General features: G+C 41.0%; 1 protein-coding gene across 3 annotated transcripts in view; it reads right to left on the bottom strand.

Annotated features, from left to right (window-relative positions):
• SH3GLB1 (SH3 domain containing GRB2 like, endophilin B1) overlaps positions 1-20,495 on the bottom strand; it is a 99,573-nt gene that overhangs the window by 57,838 nt on the left and 21,240 nt on the right. For all 3 annotated transcript variants that reach the window (XM_030205582.1, XM_030205583.1, XM_030205584.1), the window contains exons 3-5: positions 14,557-14,685; positions 11,316-11,449; positions 635-727 (exon numbers count right to left, since the gene is read on the bottom strand). In XM_030205582.1, the coding sequence (XP_030061442.1) occupies positions 635-727; positions 11,316-11,449; positions 14,557-14,685 (356 nt within the window). The remainder of the gene's footprint in view (positions 1-634; positions 728-11,315; positions 11,450-14,556; positions 14,686-20,495) is intronic.

Raw genomic sequence — 20,495 nt, 5'->3', positions numbered from 1 at the left:
AAACCCAAATAGGCCAGGAGTTAGCAGCAGAAAAAACCAGAAGCATGTAGAGAAACAGTATCTGCCTGCTGGAGATAGAGAATACTGACTGGTCAGGGTGCATTCCGTCTCATGAAGCACTTCAGTTCAGTGCTATCTCCACCTGCTGGTAGATAGTCCCACTAGTCTCTGAATTAATCTGCTGCTGGCGCCAAGGAACCATAACCTTTCTACAGATATAAGGATCAGATCCTCCTGACACCAAGCCCTGTTAAATGTTTATATTTAAAAGCAAAATGGTCTGCACATATCATGATAATTGCTAGGTAGTGGCAACATCGTTTAGGTGAGGTGTCTGACGTGAGTGCAGTTTACTGCAAATTTATTCAAGATATATGTTATTAAATTGATCAATTTTTAACAGAATAATGTGGAAAACAAGTTTATTTTTTTGAAACAGTGTAGTACGCATAACTATGCACTGACACAAGAAACACCCCTTTCACAATGTGCAATTACATTAAAAATAGCATATTTCTTACTAATATTTTATACTACAGTCACAGGTAAAATGGATCGCTACACAGCAGCTCCACAATTTTCTTCAATGTAGTAGAATTTTTTAAAAAACTTAATAGCCAAACATTTTACTTACTGCTGCTTTGGCTTCTGCAGCTCGTGCTTTCTTTGATCTGGCTTTTGCTGCATCTAAATCCAGTCTTTTATTCTGAAGCAATTTGCGTTCTTTCTGAAAGAGTTAAATATTTCCTAGTAAGCTACTATTACTTAAATTCATCTTCCACTTGTTATTTCAAGTGGAAAAAAAAGTTTAAAACCACACAAATGGGATACAGCTTTCTTCTCTCTCTAGACTTAGGGCCCGATGAACAAAGCTTACTGTGCTTGCAACATTTGCTTTAGACTGGTTGTAGCCAGTCTAAAGCAAACTTAGCATCTAATGCATAAAGGGGTTCTCTGCCCCTTTAACAATTCCTCATAGAAGCTACCAAAAACCCCAAGTAAATATATTACAAGCAGCTCATCAGTATTAAAATGAGCATTCCAGCTGAAGCACAGACATTTCTGTGCTGAGTCCCTCCCATTGCATCCTAGGATGCAACGGTGGAGGGGCTGAGCACCGCCGTTTTGAAAAGGGTGGACCCAGAGGCAAGAAAGGAGTAGGCATTGCTCCTATCCAATGCTTATAATGTATGTGGAAGGAGAGGGGGGGGGGGGTCGGGTCAGTAGGCCACCAAGAAGTTTGAGTGGCAGGGCGAAGGGCTGCACCCCAGGATAAGGGTCCACTGGACCACCAGGAGTTTTAAAAGGGTGGGGGGGGGGGGGGGGGGGGAGGAGTCCGATCATCCCTGGATATGCCCATAACAGCTGTGCCTACCGCACAGTTCTTGTAGGCACGAGCCAGGAATGCTCGGACCCTTTTACCAAACAATAATTTGCATGTTATTAGGTGTTGAGCACTGGTCAGTAATTCTGACTCATGAGCCTGTGTTTTTCCGACACTGTTCCTTACAGCAACGGAGTTCTGTCCATTGGGCCCTCAGTAGATACAGTATAGTCAGGGCCATGGTTACTGTGGAGGCAGAGTCTACAGCATGCTATTGTAAGAAAAGTCAGTCTACAGAAGCAGTGGACAAATTATGCTCTGCAGGCCAATAGAGGGAAGTCCCTTCTTTCGGCCAATGCTGACTTCTGATTGTATTGCAGTAGCACTACCTCCCACTCCCACCTTTTCATGTCTCCTTTCTACCATCCCTGCAGAAGTCTTATATGTTGCACCATTTCCTGGTTCCAACACTTGGCCATTACTCTTCTCAGAAAGGCAGCAGCAGCCATCTCACTTTCAATCTATAAACTTTCCTCCCCAAAAAAGGAAGGATTATGACCCTTTAGCTCTGGCAAAAGTGGCAGCACTGGTGGCTTCTATTTAAAAAAAAAGACTGGGTTGGGTAAGCCGGTCACACTGCAGCCAGTAGCAAGTGGGGAGAGCCGACAAAATACAACATGAACTGGTGGTGCTTGATTTACCTTGGACTTGACTTTTCTGGACTCCTATGGGAAATTAGCTCTCTCCAAGTTATCAAGGAACAAGCCTTCCTGAGGTATATGGCTTTTAGTCCCTGGAGGTGTGTGGTGTATTTCCTGGTTTTATTTTACCATTTACCATCTATTTTGCTTCTGAGGCGCATGCCTTATGTTGATGGCGCTTCCGGGAACGGGGACAAACTTTGTCCCCGTGTCATTTTCTACTTTGAAGCTTGTTAATGAACTGGACTGTTATTTATGTTTGAGTGATTGTATTGTAACATTTATAACCCGCGCTTTCCCACTTGTCAGCAGGCTCAATGCGGCTTACGTAATAATATAACAAATTTACAAGATAAAACAAAATGGATAAAACATCTAAACATAGTATATAAAGAGGTGGACAGTAAAAGGATAAGGGACCTCTTCAGAGGAGGTTTGGAGATACTGGAGAGGTGATTTCCCTCTGAGGAAAGCGCAAACGTTTTTTAAATACCTAGGAATCTTGCTGCCTATGAATACCTTACGGTTGCATGATCTTAACATTACTTGGTTGTTAGAGGAGACCCGTAATGTGCTACAAGGCTGGCTGGATTTGCAGTTATCACTGTTAGGCAGAGTAAACCTGGTAAAAATGGTGTTATTCCCCAAATGGCTCTATGTACTACAGACAATCCCACTCTGGCTACGCCGTAAAGATTTGCAGAGTTTATAAACTAGTATTGAAGTTTTGCTGGAGGGGTAAGAAGCCTAGGATTCGCTTCTCACACTTAATAGGAGGTTGGAGCCCGGGTGGGGTGGGTATGCCAGATCTAGCGCTATATAATCAGGCATGCCAACTGAGTCACTAAGGGGATTGGTATTTGGGTACACAGCGGTACACTCCTATAGCGTTGGAAACGGCATACTTGGAGCCTTACCAACTTTTCTCGCTTTTGCACCATAAAACATGTAATCTGCCAGTGGGACTAGGCAAAAATGTGATGTTGCGACCGCTCCAAGAGGTGTTGGGAGTGCTTGTTCGGCAGTTTGGGGGAGACCCGGCAGTGAGACCAGCTCACTATTTGTGGGAATTTGAGTTCATACCTGGACTGTCGAGCCAGCATTTTGTTGAATGGGCAAGGAGGGGGATTTCACATCTGCCGCATCTAGTGAGCAGAGATGGGCAGCCCCTCTCAGATGAGGAATTGACAAGCAAGGTGGGAGACTCCTGGGGTAACAGATTTGCTATAAGGCAAGTGAGACACTATGTTGCTTCCCTGGCAGGAGATCCTCTGAGAACTCAGTTGGGGTGTAAGCTACGAAACTTTTTTCAATCTATGGGTGAGGGACAGTTCACTATTTAATTGCTCTTTAAGGCACTATCCTGATGGCAGCCCCCCAGGGACTATGAGCCTTTGAAGAGCGCTTGGGAAAAGGAACTGGGCTTGGCAGTAGCGTCATGGGATATAACAATCAGTAGCACACATACCCTTGTTAGTGTCAGATGCCCGATTGAGAGAATGCGCACACCAATGTATTTACAGAGGATATGTGGCTACTTCCCAATTGGCACACATGGGAGGGAACCAAAGTCCAGACTATCTTAAATGTGGGAAGAGCCCCGGCATTCTACTACATATGTTTTGGAGTTGCCCAATCTTGAGAAGGTTTTGGACTCAAATCCGAAGTTTTGGGGAGGGGCGGCTGGGGATTTTGGTTTGGGGGACAGTTGAACAGTTACTTTTAGATACCCCGGGGTCACTTAGAGGTAAGAATCAATTTGAAAACATTGATGCTCCGTAAGATGTGCTTATTGGCTAGGAAATGTATCTTACAGTATTGGACGTTAAAGATCCTCCAGCGTATTGGCACTGGAGGAACCAGTTGCACTTGTTAGTATCTTGGAAGGCTGGAGAGTCTAGGTTCTCAAAGAGGAAAAGAATCACTTTTCTGACCATTTGGGGTCCCTATCTGCGAATCTTAAGCCCCAGAGGTCGCAGTCTACTCCTTAATGTAGGGTGAGCGTCGCACTCTGTTAATGATTGGTTCCCTCGGGTTCCGGGGGGGGGGGGGGGGGGGGGGGATGTGGGACAAAGTACAGATAAGCTTTCAATGTTAATGCAGAGCTCATGCTTAGGCTTGGGATGGGCGTGGGAGTTAAGCGATGAGGGGACATTGCACCATCAGTTTGAGGGGAAGGGGGGGGGGGGGAAATGTTTGAAAAGGGTTGTACATTGGCGTGGTGTACTGATTGGCATATATTGGCTATTACATTGTGATGCGCGAGATTGTACACCTGGGAAGTTCTTAATAAAATGCTTGAGAATAAGCTTAAGGGGGGGGGATTGGGATTGGAAAGGGGGGAGAAAAGGTTAAAATGATTGGGAAGGAGTGAAATTCATTGTCTAAGATGTTTGGGTTACGTTTGCAAATTCTTGTATAATGAGTTTGTGGGATGTTTCTTGTGATGGAATCCTCAATAAAAAAAAATGTTGAAACATAAAAGGATAAGGGAGACAACATTTTGATTTTTTGGAAAAACAAGCAAACATGCTGGCCACAACTAGCAAAATTTGCATTGGGGATCCAGTATATCCTGCTACCAGCACATCATCTAAGAAGACATCTTCTATTGCAGGAAGGACTGTGGAAGACAGGAGAGCTAGACTTCTTATTCATCCACAGATTAAAAAGTCATAAAAAAGTGCTTCATAGTGCATATTTCTCTCCTCTAGGGCATGGGTTGTATTTTATACCCCTGGATAGGATTAGGATTCCTTGGGGTAGAAGAAATCAGCTATTGTTGGGGTTGGAAGATTAGAGGGCGGTGGTGAGGAGGGCTGTTATAGCTGCTCGCTGTTATTTTCTACTTGTAATTTATACACAATAGTTGCACAGCATATTGTTCCTTTTTATACTTTAATAAAAAGGTTTTAATATGAAATAATTGTTCGAGGCTTCTGCAGATGAGGACAGAGCCCATGGGGATGGGGACAAACTTTGTCCCCGTGTCATTCTCTACTAGGAATTCATCTATATTTGTACAGTGTTTGGTTTTATCATAATATTGATGTTTTTTTATTACCAAACTCAAATCTTGACCACCATCTTACTTTGTGATTCTTTCTGGTACGGGTGCATGTTACAGGTATATAACAGTGATACTAGGATGTGGACTGGAAAGTTCCATCTGCAGAATCAGAGAAGTAGGGAGATAGCGGATGCCTTTCAAAGTGCTCTGCTGAAATAGTGATGGATCACACGAGGGAACGAGCGATGCTGGATCTAGTGCTCACAAACGGGGAAATTTGTCTAATGTCAGAGTAGGTGACCACCTGGGCAGTAGTGATCAAACTGTTTGGTTTGATATAACAGCTAGAGCGGAGGGCAGCCACTCAAAACTCAAAAGTCCTGGATTTCAAACATACTGACTAACAAAATGGGAGTGTACCTGAAGAGCTGAGGGGATGGGAAGACATACGAGAAGTGGAAAGACAGTGGCTCAGGCTGTAAGGAGCTATTAAAATGGTCACTGACCTTTACGTGAGAGTAAATAAAAGCAAGAAGAAAAGGAAACCGATATGGTTCTCTAAACAAGTGGCTGAGAAAATAAAGGCAAAAGAGGTTGCGTTCATGAAACACAGGAAAGTATACCGGAGGAAGCTGAAAGAAGCCAAGGGGGAGATACATCTAGTGGAAGAGCACATGGCTAGGAATGTAAGGAAGGGAGACAAAAATGTTTTCAGGTATACCAGTGAAAGAAGGAAGGCTAGAAATGGAATTGAGACTGAAAGATGCTGTGGACAGCTATGTAGAAAGTGAAAATGAAAAAAAGCAAACGTGTTAAAACAAATACTTCTGTTCTGTGTTCACAGAAGAAAATCTTGGAAAAGGACCATGATCGGCTGGTAAAGTTAAATATAAGAATGAAGTGGACATCACATTGTTCATAGAATATGTTTATGAACAATTTGAAAAATTGAAGGTGGACAAAGCCATGGGACCAAATGGAATCCCATCCCAGGATATTAAGGGAGCTTAGAGAGATTCTGGCGGGTCCTCTTAAAGATTTGTTTAATAAATCCTTGGAGACGGGAGAGGTTCCAAGGGGCTGGAGAAGAGGATGTGGTCCCTCTTCACAAAAGTGGCGACAGAAGAAGTGGGAAACCACAGGCTGGTAAGCCTCACTTCAGTTATTGGAAAAGTAATGGAAGTGTTGCTGAAGGAAAGGACAGTGAAGTTCCTGGAATCCAATGAGTTATCCGAGGCAACATGGTTTTACTAAAGGTAAATTGTGCCAAACGAATTGGATTGAATTCTTTGACTGGGCAACCTGCGACCTGGATCAAGGACGTGTGCTAGATGTAATGTACTTGGATTTCAGCAAACCATTTCACACGGTCCCACATAGAAGGCTCTTCAATAATCTTGACAGGCTGAAGTTAGAACCCAAAGTGGTGAACTGGATTAAAAACTAAGACAGATGCCAGAGGGTGGTGGTCAATGGAATTCACTCGGATGAAAGAAAGGTGAGTAGCAGAGTGCCTCAGGAATCGGTGCTGGGGCCAGTTCTGTTCAATATATTTGCGAGTGACATAGCCGAAGGATTAAAAGGTTGCTTTTTTGCAAATGATACCAAGATAAGAGTGGAAACCTCGGAAGTGGAAAACATGAAAAGGGATCTGCAAAAGTTAGAAGAATGGTCTAACGTTTGGCAATTAAAATTTAATGCAAAAAAGTGCAAAACAATGCATTTGGGGAGTAGAAACCCAAGGGAGCTGTATGTCCTAAGAGATGAGAGGCTGACATGCACAGATCGGGAGAGGGACCTTAGGGTGATTGTGTCCGAGGACCTTAAACTGAACAAACAATGATGTCTGGAGCCAGAAGGATGATAGGTTTAATCGAGAGAGGAGTAACCAGCAGAAGAAAGGAGGGTGTTGATGCCCCTGTACAAGTCGTTGGAGAGGCCCCACCCGGAGTATTGTGTACAGTTTTGGAGGTCATACCTTGCTAAGCATATAAAGAGACGAAGTGGTCCAGAGGAAGGCAACAAAAATGATATGGGGCTTGCACCATAAGACATATGCGAAGAGACTGGAAGACCTGAATATGTATAGCCTAAAGAAGGGTCAGGGGAGATATCACTTATAGAAACAAATCTCTTATAGAGAAGGGGAAATGGTAAAACTAAAGTACTTGAGCTGAGGTTGTAGGGTGGTAGACTTAGGAGTAATGTCAGGAAATTCTTTTTTCACAGAGAGGGTGGTCGCAGGGGAGTGGCTGCTCCCCCAAACGAACTTCCAATGGACAGTACCTATTTTTCACGTGATCCGTCACATTTAAAATACGCGCCGGCGGCAGTCCGCTCGCCGCTCCCCCCACGCCCTGAACTTGGCTACACTTCTGGGTGGTCGATGCCTGGAATGCCCTCCTGAGGGAGGTGGTAGAGACAGAAAGTGACAGAATTCAAAAAGGCATGGGATGAACACAAAGAAACCCTATTTAGAAAATAGATAGTAGAAAACTAAAATAAAGAAAACCAAACCAAACAACAACTACTACTACAAACCCTTAAATGGTTGCTGGGAGTGGTATGAATGACACTTGGATGGCTACTCCAGCTGTGAAGAACTAAGGCCGGTGCCAGGCAGACTTTGTAGGTCTGTATATAGCAATCCAGTTTAGGATAGGCTGGAAAGGGCTTCAATGGCAATTTCACTAGTTGGAACCAAGGTCAGTGCTGGGCAGACTTTTACAGTCTGGGTCCTGCAAATGACAAGACTGATTTGGATAGGTTGGAGTGAGGTTTGACAGCAACTCCAGTAGGTGGAACATAAGGACAGAGCTGGGCAGACTTCTACAGTCTATGTCCCAGAAACGCCAAAGACTCTAAAGTATATATCGTCACATTCATTGTTGATTAGTCATGAATTGATAAGTGGAACTTGCTGTGCAGACTAGATGGACTGTTCAGGTCCTTATCTGCTGTCATTCACTATGTTACTAGTCAAAAGAATGGGGTTTATGTATTATGCAGAGGAGGAGTCAAGTATGAAAGTGATGATAGGGTCCAAGGCTCCAACTGGTCTGCCCAATTTTCTTCATATTCTAATTAGAACATTTTAATATATACAGTGGGGGAAATAAGTATTTGATCCCTTGCTGATTTTGTAAGTTTGCCCACTGACAAAGACATGAGCAGCCCATAATTGAAGGGTAGGTTATTGGTAACAGTGAGAGATAGCACATCACAAATTAAATCCGGAAAATCACATTGTGGAAAGTATATGAATTTATTTGCATTCTGCAGAGGGAAATAAGTATTTGATCCCCCACCAACCAGTAAGAGATCTGGCCCCTACAGACCAGGTAGATGCTCCAAATCAACTCGTTACCTGCATGACAGACAGCTGTCAGCAATGGTCACCTGTATGAAAGACACCTGTCCACAGACTCAGTGAATCAGTCAGACTCTAACCTCTACAAAATGGCCAAGAGCAAGGAGCTGTCTAAGGATGTCAGGGACAAGATCATACACCTGCACAAGGCTGGAATGGGCTACAAAACCATCAGTAAGACGCTGGGCGAGAAGGAGACAACTGTTGGTGCCATAGTAAGAAAATGGAAGAAGTACAAAATGACTGTCAATCGACAAAGATCTGGGGCTCCACGCAAAATCTCACCTCGTGGGGTATCCTTGATCATGAGGAAGGTTAGAAATCAGCCTACAACTACAAGGGGGGAACTTGTCAATGATCTCAAGGCAGCTGGGACCACTGTCACCACGAAAACCATTGGTAACACATTACGACATAACGGATTGCAATCCTGCAGTGCCCGCAAGGTCCCCCTGCTCCGGAAGGCACATGTGACGGCCCATCTGAAGTTTGCCAGTGAACACCTGGATGATGCCGAGAGTGATTGGGAGAAGGTGCTGTGGTCAGATGAGACAAAATTGAGCTCTTTGGCATGAACTCAACTCGCCGTGTTTGGAGGAAGAGAAATGCTGCCTATGACCCAAAGAACACCGTCCCCCACTGTCAAGCATGGAGGTGGAAATGTTATGTTTTGGGGGTGTTTCTCTGCTAAGGGCACAGGACTACTTCACCGCATCAATGGGAGAATGGATGGGGCCATGTACCGTACAATTCTGAGTGACAACCTCCTTCCCTCCGCCAGGGCCTTAAAAATGGGTCGTGGCTGGGTCTTCCAGCACGACAATGACCCAAAACATACAGCCAAGGCAACAAAGGAGTGGCTCAGGAAGAAGCACATTAGGGTCATGGAGTGGCCTAGCCAGTCACCAGACCTTAATCCCATTGAAAACTTATGGAGGGAGCTGAAGCTGCGAGTTGCCAAGCGACAGCCCAGAACTCTTAATGATTTAGAGATGATCTGCAAAGAGGAGTGGACCAAAATTCCTCCTGACATGTGTGCAAACCTCATCATCAACTACAGAAGACGTCTGACCGCTGTGCTTGCCAACAAGGGTTTTGCCACCAAGTATTAGGTCTTGTTTGCCAGAGGGATTAAATACTTATTTCCCTCTGCAGAATGCAAATAAATTCATATACTTTCCACAATGTGATTTTCCGGATTTAATTTGTGATGTGCTATCTCTCACTGTTACCAATAACCTACCCTTCAATTATGGGCTGCTCATGTCTTTGTCAGTGGGCAAACTTACAAAATCAGCAAGGGATCAAATACTTATTTCCCCCACTGTATAATAATGTGAAATACCACAATAAAAACAGGAAATAAAATAAAACTGATCGAGCAACTGATCACTGCTCGATCAGTTTCAATTCAGGAAGAACAGAGTATTGCATGAATGGCTCCTACGTAAGTGTGGAGGAGGATGTGAGAGAAGCAGTGTTATGCTCCGCAGGAGGGGAAAGGAAGAGAAGCAATGTTATGCTCCACCCAACTGGTGCTGTGAAAGGGCAACTAACTCCTAGGGCACACAAGAGCCACTAAATGTGGGCCAAAATGTTTGTCCACTGCTAGTCCAGTTCTCACACTAAAGCCAGTGGCCAGAATCAGGGTCAATGGATTCCAAAAGGGAACTGCTAACCAGAGATCCCTCACCAATAGCTAAGTTAAAGAGCCACAGGTATATATTACCAAGATGTTTTGTGCAGATGCAGACAAGCACACAGAAGACAACTGAGGACAACACTGGGGATTTAATGCAAGGTCTAAAGAGGAGTAAAAGTGAGCAGGATTAAAAAAACAAAACAAAAACATCTTGTCAATTACCACTTGGCTTCAAGCACTGCATATTCTTCTCTAGGCAAAGAGAAGACCAGAGCTGTAAACTCAGCCTACTAAATCCACTTTCAGTTTGAACTGTAAAATGTGTTACATCAATAGCTCAAAGAGAATCCACGTATGAGGAGAACTCAAAAAATCCCACGGAGCATCTCAAGGAGAAGGAAAAGTGGGAACTAAGGCCACGATTCCAAAGACTGGAGCACAAAATGTCGAATTAAAACAAGATTTTATTGAAAATCAAAAGCGACTCAACACAACGTTGTGTTTCGGCCAAAGGGCCTGCATCAGGAGTCTGACACAATACATCCTTCTCCTTAAATCAATAGCTACCACATTAGGATATGCTGCTACACACAATAACCAGAATATGTAAGCAGATGCAAAGCATCACTTATACTAAATGAATAGTTAATCAGCTCAGACACATCTGAAAAACACATTAACCCTGCTAGGAAGACTTTGGCTACACTGAATTACTATATCCTCATCACAGAGATTTGGTGCATATACCTCTCCAGTAGTTTTATGATCTTTGTATGACCAATCAGTAGCCTATACTCAAGCTTTTCTCAACAACACTTAACAGATCCTAAGAAAAATTGAAGGAAACCTCTGAAAAGGGGTTTTTCTTCATATTTAGAGCTCCTACTGAAAAAAAAAAAAAAAGGAATGAGCAAATCCAAATAAATATTTTGATCACCACCACTAATACAGGCTAAACTGCTTTAGTTAGCTATGAAACAGAATGCAACATAACCCAAGATTTGCTCATAACCTGGGACACAGAAAAATAAAATGTTTCATCATCATAAAATAGAACATAAAAGCTATTTTTCTGTGGAATCTGAATGTAGCTGTCTTTAAAAAGAGTGATGAGGCACTTACTCCAAAGCACAAGGGAAACTAAGCAAATGCCAGTCACAGAGGTGAGAAGAAATCTGACCCCTTGTCTCCTGGAGGAACAATCTGCATTCCACAGGCATGGTACAGCTCACAGGTTTAATGGACACAAACAATAGGTGCCAACTTACAGAAATGGTTTTATAGTCTCCTTCTATAAAATTTCTCAAAGGTGTGAGAAAGTTTATGGCAGCTGTTTGCATTAGTTCTCTGTCTGCTGCTCCAATCCGTTTCTGTGTTTCTCCACATTTAATGAGAGCATTTCCTGCAAAAGGAAAACAGAGCTGAAGTGTATTTAAGTCTATATCGCCAACAATCAAGTCAGTTTTCACACAGTTCTCTATATGAAGCAAAAATAAAATGTTAACACAAGTACACTGGTAAAAAAGCAAAGTGAATTCATCAAAAGTAGTTATTTCAGGATGAGTTCATCCTGGCATGCTTCAGGAGTTTTTTTAAAAATCCTCTATTCAAAATAACTTCAAAATTTATGTGGACGTTTAATTTTTTAAGAGGACAACGCAGAAAGCAGTGCATTAGAGCTGCTGACCATATATGGCAAAAAGATTGTCATTGCATGCAGTAATCAATGAACAGACAAACTACTGCTGCATTAGTAGCATGGTAGCAATCCACAGCTTATTGCTAAACATCACCCTTCCTATCAGTGCCTGAGCTGCAACAGAAAGTGACAAAAAATTGAAAAAAAAAATCTGCTAGTGATCTGCACCAGCCCGACTGACCTCATGCCTGCCTTGGCCCGTTCCCTCCTGCCCCCACCAATATTTTTTTTTAAATTATATTATATAACAAATCCCTAGAGGTCTAATGCCCCCCTCCCCTCAAATAAAAAAAATCCCTGGTGTCTAGTGGCACCCTCCCACCCCTGACCCCTCCTCCCAGCCCACCTGAACCCACTCAGCATACTTAACAGGAGAAGATGCCAATGCACTCCTGCCTCTAGCATCACCATCTTGAAAAAAGGCAGTGCCTTGCCCTACCCTGGACTCTGGTATATATTTTCCCACTGTAAATGCATGGCCAAACTTTCTTGTTTTGCATGCTGCAAGTTAGCAAATGTGCCGAATTTACATTCATTTCAATGAAATTGCAGTCAAGGTTTCATCTACCCTGTAGTAAAACTATTAAACCTGCAGCAACCACATGGGAAGTTTTCTGTATTGACCTCTAAGTGTGTTGATGTGAAGGCCAGAAATGATTTACTATATGATAGGATTACAACTCTTTTATACCATCTTCACTGGCTCCCAGTTGAAGCCAGAATAAAATTTAAGATTCTTACTCTGGCTTTTAAAGCCCTACATTTACTGACTCCTCAATATTTAGCCAACGTTATTTTACCATATTCACCTACACGAACACTCCGATCACAGACTAATAATTCCATCACCACAAAAGGCTAGATGAAAATCTACTAGAAATTCAGCTTTTTTCTTTCTAGCTCCCTCTCTCTGGAATTGTCTTCCTAAAATTATTACATTGGAAGAATCGTATGTTAAGTTTCGCAAACTTCTAAAAACACATCTCAGAATACATTTGAAAGTAATCTGGGATGAAAAAGGGGAACATGGGCAGAATGAATATGCAGTAACAAATCATATGTTTGCTATATAAACTTGTTATGAATGGATTGTCCACTGATGTTTTTACTTTTTAGAATAGATGTTTTTAGCTTGCTGTGCTTTCCTGTCAAATTAATGGAGTTCTTATATGTTATTTTAAATTTTGATATTTTACTAAGATGTAAACCGTTCTGGTTTGTATATACATCTGTATGCAATAAGATCGGTATAGAAAATAAACAATATATATTGGCTATGAATCAGAGGCTACTTCATAAAGTGATTCACACACACAAAGGCCATTAATGCACGTCATCTACTGCAGGGCTCATTTTCATGCAATGGTCTGAAGTGTGTTAACAGTGTTAACACATGCTGTTAGCAAATGACCCTGGTTAATGATCTGAACATAAGAGTTCCTTCTGCAAACCACATGCTCATGGGCACACTGCAACTAGACCATGGTCCAGGTACGTGCATCAGGAAGGACAGCCCATTCCAGCCACATTTTCCAGTATCCTACAAAGAACAAGCCCAGAAAAGCTTGGGGCAGTCACCACAAGTCACCCACCCCTTGCACAAACTAGAGGAGAGGAGCGACCACACCCCACAACACCAATCCAAAGCAGTGAAGCAAGCCACCCACAAATGCCTTCTACTGCTCAAACTGAGTCATCGGATCAGTCAGATCTTGCCAAGTAAATGCTTTGCAGAGACCTCAGACAGGCCTCACACAGTTCGACGACCAACCTGAAAAGTATAGGATGTGGAAGGACAGTTTCAAAATGTACTATGGCATATCCAAGTCCTACTCCGGACAGAGATATACATGATAGAATTCTAAAATGGAAGATTCCATGATAGTTAACCCAGTGTTAAGTTGTAGCTTTCCCAAGGTCTACCTTAACGTTCTTGCTACAAGAGATATTTGCTGAGTGAATGTCAGGTTTTTGAACAGATGTTACAGCATTTTCCTCCAGAAAATTGTCCAAACCTTTTTTTTTTTTTTTTTTAAACCCAGCTACATTAACTGCTATTACCACTTCCTCAATGAGTTCCAGAGTTTAACTACGTTTAATGAAAAAATATTTTCTTTTATACATTTTAAATGTGCCAGTATGGAACTCCATGACGTGTCCCTTAATATTTATATTTTGAAAGAGTAAACAAATCGATTCATGTTTACCTGTTCCACTCCAGGATTTTAAAGGCTTCCATTATATCTCTTCTCAGCCGTTAGGTCTCCAAGCTGAAGAGCCTTAACCACTTTAGCCTTTCCTCAAAGTGGAACTGCTCCATCCCCTTAATCATTGTGGTGGCTGTTCTCTGTACTTTTTCCAGTTCCATTATAAATATCTGAGATGTGGTGACCAGAACTGCACACAATATTCAAGGTGTAGTCTCAATCATGGAATGACAGAGACGTTATATATATGATATGATATTCTTAGTCTTACTCTCTATTCATTTTCTTTCCTAATAAATCCTAACATTATGTTTCCATTTGTGGCCACCGATTCACACTGAGCGGAAGATTTCAATGTATTGTCCACAATGACACCTGAATTCTCTCTTTTGGTGACTTCTAATGTGGTCCTAGCATCATGTAGCTATAATTTGGGTTATTTTAAACAATGTGTGTCACTTTGCACTTGTTCACATTAAATTTTAATCAGCTATTTGGATGCCCAGTCTTCCAGGCTCTTAATGTCCTCCTGCAATTTCTCATAGTCCACATGCGATTTGACAACTTTGAATTTTTATGTCATTGTCTTAGCCTTACACATACCATATGCTGTTCCTGGGCCAAACTCATTCCCAGCATCAATCATATACTGGCCTAACAGCTCTGGGTTATTTAAACGACTTGGTGCTTTCCTGTCAAGCTTCTCGTACACAAACTCCTCTATTCTCGCATCTAGAACAAAAAAAAAGACACACAAAACATGTGAGAGTTCAATACACCTGGCATACAGTTGCAAGATACAAAAAACCTAAAAATTCTCTTACCTAGTACTATATTAATAAAATGAAAAACTATATCCGTATATGATCTGAAAACAGTGAAAGGGACTTAATGTATTTTTCTAAGTCAGATGTAGTCATGAAAATGGAGTTAAAATATTTTAGGGTAGAAAAAAAGTGCACTGGCAGATACTAAGTACAATGTAAGGCCAACTAAATTTCTCTTCCAGCAAAAATATTTTACTTTATTTCCAGAGTAATGAAGGTAGGCAGACATACAGTACGTATCATAGAAGTGCTAAACAAGTCTTATGCTACTGAAATTATGCACTAGGCTTCCTTTAGAAAAAAAAAAAAAAAAGCTACTCTGGAAAAGTTATGTTCTCTCCAAGCACATTTGGCTGAGACTCTTACACAATTTCTGTGCAAATAAACTCAGGACAATGATGTTTAAGATTATCTTTTACTTGGAAGGAAGAAGTGCCATGATGATATGGATCAGTTGCCCAATATAAAGATAGAAACACAGTATTCAAACAAAAAGCAAACTGTTTGTTCTGAATGGGTGAACTGTGACCATTCACTACATCTCTATAATCTCTAAGTCATTCTATTGCCAGTAAGGAAAAGTTGAAACTAGGATTCAGCTAAAAAGCCAAAATAGCGACCCTGACTAGGTCAAATTCAAGAGCATTTTAAAACTAGGCAAAGGAAAAAAAATAGGCATATTTTATATTACAGAATTTGCACAACAGAGCTGCTTTAATCTGAAAACACATTTTTTGTGGGAAGAGTAGAGGTGTTCTGGAATGCCTTCCTGATGGGGGTGGGGACAAAAAGCTGTGAAGAATTTCATAAGGCATGGGATGAACACACAGGATCCCTATACAGCAAAAGGACAGAATCAAAGTAAATCACTGTTTTTCACACTTTGTAAAATGGCAAAGAGAGGTGTACGAAGCACAAGTACAACTCTAAATAAAGGCATGAGGTATAACCAGCCTAAAAGCGGATGTGATTTGATATACTACCTTTCTGTGGTTGCAGTCAAAGTGGTTTACAGATTATGCAGATGCAACTCTAGAAACCTTACTGGGCATACTAGATGGACTATACTGGTCTTTATATGCCATCTTTTACTACGGAGCCCTTTTACTAAACTGCATTATGCACTAATATGCCTAACAGCAAAAATGGTCTAATGTGGTATGCACTAAAGTGTCTCATGTTAGTTTTGTCATCTGCACAAGCTAAGCACGTGGCATTTTTTGGGGTTGGAAGCACGTCAGGGATGAAGAATTGGTGTGAAAGCGCAATTTAGCTAGTGTGCTGACAGAAACACATACTAATGGAATAAAAGCCGACAACACAGGCGCAATTAGTGCCTTCTAAATACAGTAACTGCTATGGCTTTTTTTTTAGTGGCTGCAGCTAATGCAAACATTAGGGCATGGCCATAGATCCAACAAATAGAAAAAAACAAGCTCTTTTTGACGGTTGTGGTAAAGTCCAATGTAAGGATGTGCTAAGCCCATTTTTTAGCGCAATTTAGTACACTGCCTTTCTGTGGTACAACCAAGGGCCCCCTATGTTACTAAAAAGTAAATAAGAGATATAGTATTTAGGGGTTTGCCTAGATCTACTAGAAATATATCTTGATTACAGTATGACTGAAGATGTGGACATATTTACAAATTAAAGCCTTACAAATTAAGATATGCCAGCAGCTAAAATTCATATCTTTTATATTAAATCACCATTTGAACAATTACCAAGACAAGGGTAACTGCTAAGTTGAGAAGTGTAAACATTTTCAAATAAGGATATGATTTGTGCGATAAAATGTATCTGTATAGCTTTCAGTACACTGAAAAAATAATACACACAAAAGTGATGCCTTTTTAGTCAGACTAACCTATTATTTCTTGAAGCTTTGATCCCCCTCCGAAGAAAGTGGCACAATTATAGAGAGGGGACTCAGGCTCAAGTGTTTTGCTAGAATGGAAAATGTGCTTTGTATCTGACATAGGAAAGAACGTTTCATTACTTATGAGTTCACTGCCAAACACAAGACCATATGTTTGCAGTAGCAGGTTTACATTAGGCAGTTTTTCATTGTGACCTGCTAGTGAATACATTTTCTATTACTGTGTTAAGTCCTTCAGGATATAGTGTATTCTATACAGCAGCTACATTTGCTTCTTTTCAAATTTTAATTTCTAAAAATATTTAACAAATGCCCTAAATGTTGTGTTCTTAATCTCTGAAGACGCCTGATGAAAAATATCTGCAACAAGTTATCTGACTAAGGAAAACATTCTACTAGTACTGTTTATAAATTATCTTGAATAGCTGCAAATATGGATCACTCACATATACACAAATTAGATTGCTGCAATACCTCTTCTGATTTTGCTCTTTAAAATCATATACACTGCATATAAAAATATACAATTAAAAGGTTGATTTTAGCATTTTCCAACCGAACATGAAAATACATGAACAGGAAATCAAATGGGTCCTAAGTCAAAACTATGTTGGAGGATCCAAGATGGCGTCGAGGGAGGACGTACATTAGTTGAGCTCCCGTTTTACACCAGAATACCTGAAGTAGGCGCGCTCCCCAAAGAATGGGGAAGAGAAAAGGCAAAGCCGTGGTGTTGTCCTCCTCAAACACGGCTGGGGTTCCCACCACTTCTCAGCCTACTTTGGAGAGATTCAGGGTCATAACGTCGGGGATATTGGTTCCTGCTTCGGGGAACAGCAAGGCTTTATTGCCGAATCTCAGTGGAGAGGGAGTGACTTTGAGTCCCCCTGCTGGCACGACCCCTCCAAAACCCGGAAACAGTACGCTTCGCTATGGAGGTCGACAGTGGAAATGCCCGAAGTGGGTTAGGATTTTCACGCAACCCGAGGAGGTCCTGGTGCAGCATCGACTCCTGATAATAAACCAACTGGGGGATTGGAGAGTGAGCTCTTCCCCCAAAGATATCTGGAGCGGTTTCTGTGGAGAAATTGGATCTGGTGAAGCCAATAATGTCACAATGGACGTACTATGGGAAGTGCTGCAGAGTGTGAATAACTCTCTTCTTTAAAATTTTTCAGAAATAAACATGCGAGTTAAAGAATTTATATTAATACTTATCTAACAAAGTGGAAGTCCAAGATATAAAAATAGAGACTTTGATTACGGAAATGGTTTCTCAACGAAAATCAGTTAATTTGGTAATGGACAGCCATGTTTCTTGTAAAAATTGGAATTTCTGGAGAACCAATTAAGGAAAAATAACAGAATGATAAATTTTCCTATAACATCCTATATATCAGCTACTGTTGAAGAAATATTTCTCTGACATTTTGCAAATACCTTCTGATAGCCACCCTCTGGTGTCTAAAGTGATTTAAATTTTCCTTAAAATTTTATCAGAGTAAAGAGATGTGAACTTAACTGACATTTTGGAAAATTCAGAAATTACACAACAGTTATATTAGTGACTTTCACCTTTGATTTAGATAGGAACAATGTTTTGAAATTGTATTTCCGACACATGGCTGATAGTTTTTTTGGGTTCAAAGATGAATATATTTCCTGACATATCAAGGGAATAGCAGACTAGGTGTGAGATTCTTGGCTTTTAAGCCAGAAATCATTACCCTAGGTGGGACCTTCCTAGTGCGATTCCCTTGTGTTTTATTTCCTTATTACTTATTTGTTGAACCTAAGAAATTACAAGTTTGTGGAGTTGAAAGAACAGATGAAGAACCCTCTGTAGCAACTTCCTTTAGTTACCACTGTACTGGCTGCAATCACCGATTAACCTTCCTCCCTCAGAAAATGTGAATTGTAAGATTAACCATTTTGAGTTTTTATTTTCTTTGAGATTGTTTTCCTGATCTTGGATCTCCCAATTGTGGACAATTGTATAATATATATCGATGAGAGAAAATGTTCTTTTTCCTTTATATTAATTTCTGTTTTTCCTTACATTTGTGTGATAAATGTGAATGTAATTAAGTAAAATGATTAAATTAAAAAAAAAAAAAAAAACTTATGTTGTGGCCGTACATCTCATTCTCCGAGAATACACATACAGGAAAAAGACCCGGTCTGTCTGGCTATCAAAATGCCTGTCAGACAGTTCCATAGACACCTCCCTCAGAGATATTCTCTTAACCAATCAACCATTCAGACAAGGGTACATGCATTTCAATTATTTGTGAAGGTGTGCAGCCACCACAGCTACACATTTTGTGAACGTTTACGGTATACAAAAAGAAACCCCCGAGCAAAACAGAGAAAAAACAGGGGACAACCAATTGAATTCCAAGGATGACTATTTATTTAAAACAAAAAAACAAATAAGCACAAATGTGTAAAGCTAAAATATTTCTTCTTATTGACAAATTTGTTAGTCAATAGACTCAGAGTCCTGCGTTTCGGCACTGGAAGTGCCTGCTTCAGGAGTAATTTTTATATTTATACACAGATAAATATAAAAATAATGAAAACATCTCAGACATACGGATTAAGTAGCATCAATAAAACCAAATGACAAATGATGAATTTGATAAAAGCACATACAGAATACTTATAGAGCAGTATGTCATATTGGAGAGGGCATTTCACCGTTATAAACCTGGCATACATCCAAGTTGTAGGAAATATTTGAAAATGTAAGCATCCTTTCCATCCAGGGAGAATAGCCAGCTTCCTTTCTAGAGAAAATGATTAAGATGCCCAGAACTACCCTGAATTTTGCTTTTACAAGGAATCTGCTTTAGGTGTACAATAGAAGAGAGTCCCAATGTTTTTCTTTAGAGTCAGAAAACACTTGAGTAAAACCCCCACACTGTTCTCGCACAGAAAAGCGTTACTTTGCATTTACATCCAGATGCTTAGAGTTTGACCATGACACACTGTGGACAATCTGGTAGGGAATTCCAATAGAAGATGTCAGTTGCGCCTCATCCTAATAAGAACCCATGTGTCTGATGTTATTATAGGCTAATAGTTTACGTAAAACCTTATTCTTCCCCAACAGGAATGTTCTTTGAGACAGATTTTAGGACACTGGGAATATTAGATATGTCCACATGGACAAAGTGAAAGCCTCATTTTCAAGCTTTTGCTGTCTGTGGCTTTGCAACTTAAGAAATAGCAAGGAGCCTATTGCTGGTTACAAGGGGGCAAGAGGATAATACCAAAGCAGACCCCCACACACACAAAAATAATTCTGCCACAGAGCTAAACTCATAAAAAATTTGAGTGCAAGGCAGATGCTACGAGATATCTCCCTGACAGCCACAATCTTCATGGATGCAGTGGACTGGTCTAGTCTAGTAGGATTCATGAAAAGGAAATTATCAGGTAAGAACAAAATCTCACCTTCCTTTTCATCCTGCTAGGCCAGTTCAGATTAATTGGTACAGTTCTATCCCTCAGTGCAAGAGACAAGGGTCTCTCTGGAACTGATGTGCCATCCTTTCTGGCCCTGGTGTCAGATCTTGTATGTTTAACAAATGAATGCAAACAGAACCTCACCACCACTCTACAAATATCCTCCAGTGCTACAGCCTGAACCTCCGCCGCTGAGGTCACCTGAGACCTTGTAGATCATGGCCAGAGACCCTCCAACACCATACAGGCTGACTTGATTGTTGCCTTAATACACTATGCCAACGGGGCCTTCAATGCCATATCTCCTTTCCATAGCCAACTAAATACAGCCAGCCAGTTAGGGCTTTCAGATATAATTTGTGACT

The sequence above is a fragment of the Microcaecilia unicolor genome, chromosome 6, assembly GCF_901765095.1.
Source record: "Microcaecilia unicolor chromosome 6, aMicUni1.1, whole genome shotgun sequence".
NCBI lineage: Eukaryota > Metazoa > Chordata > Amphibia > Gymnophiona > Siphonopidae > Microcaecilia > Microcaecilia unicolor.
The sequence above is the reverse complement of the archived record's forward strand: the minus strand, read 5'-3'. Positions and strand labels throughout refer to the sequence as shown.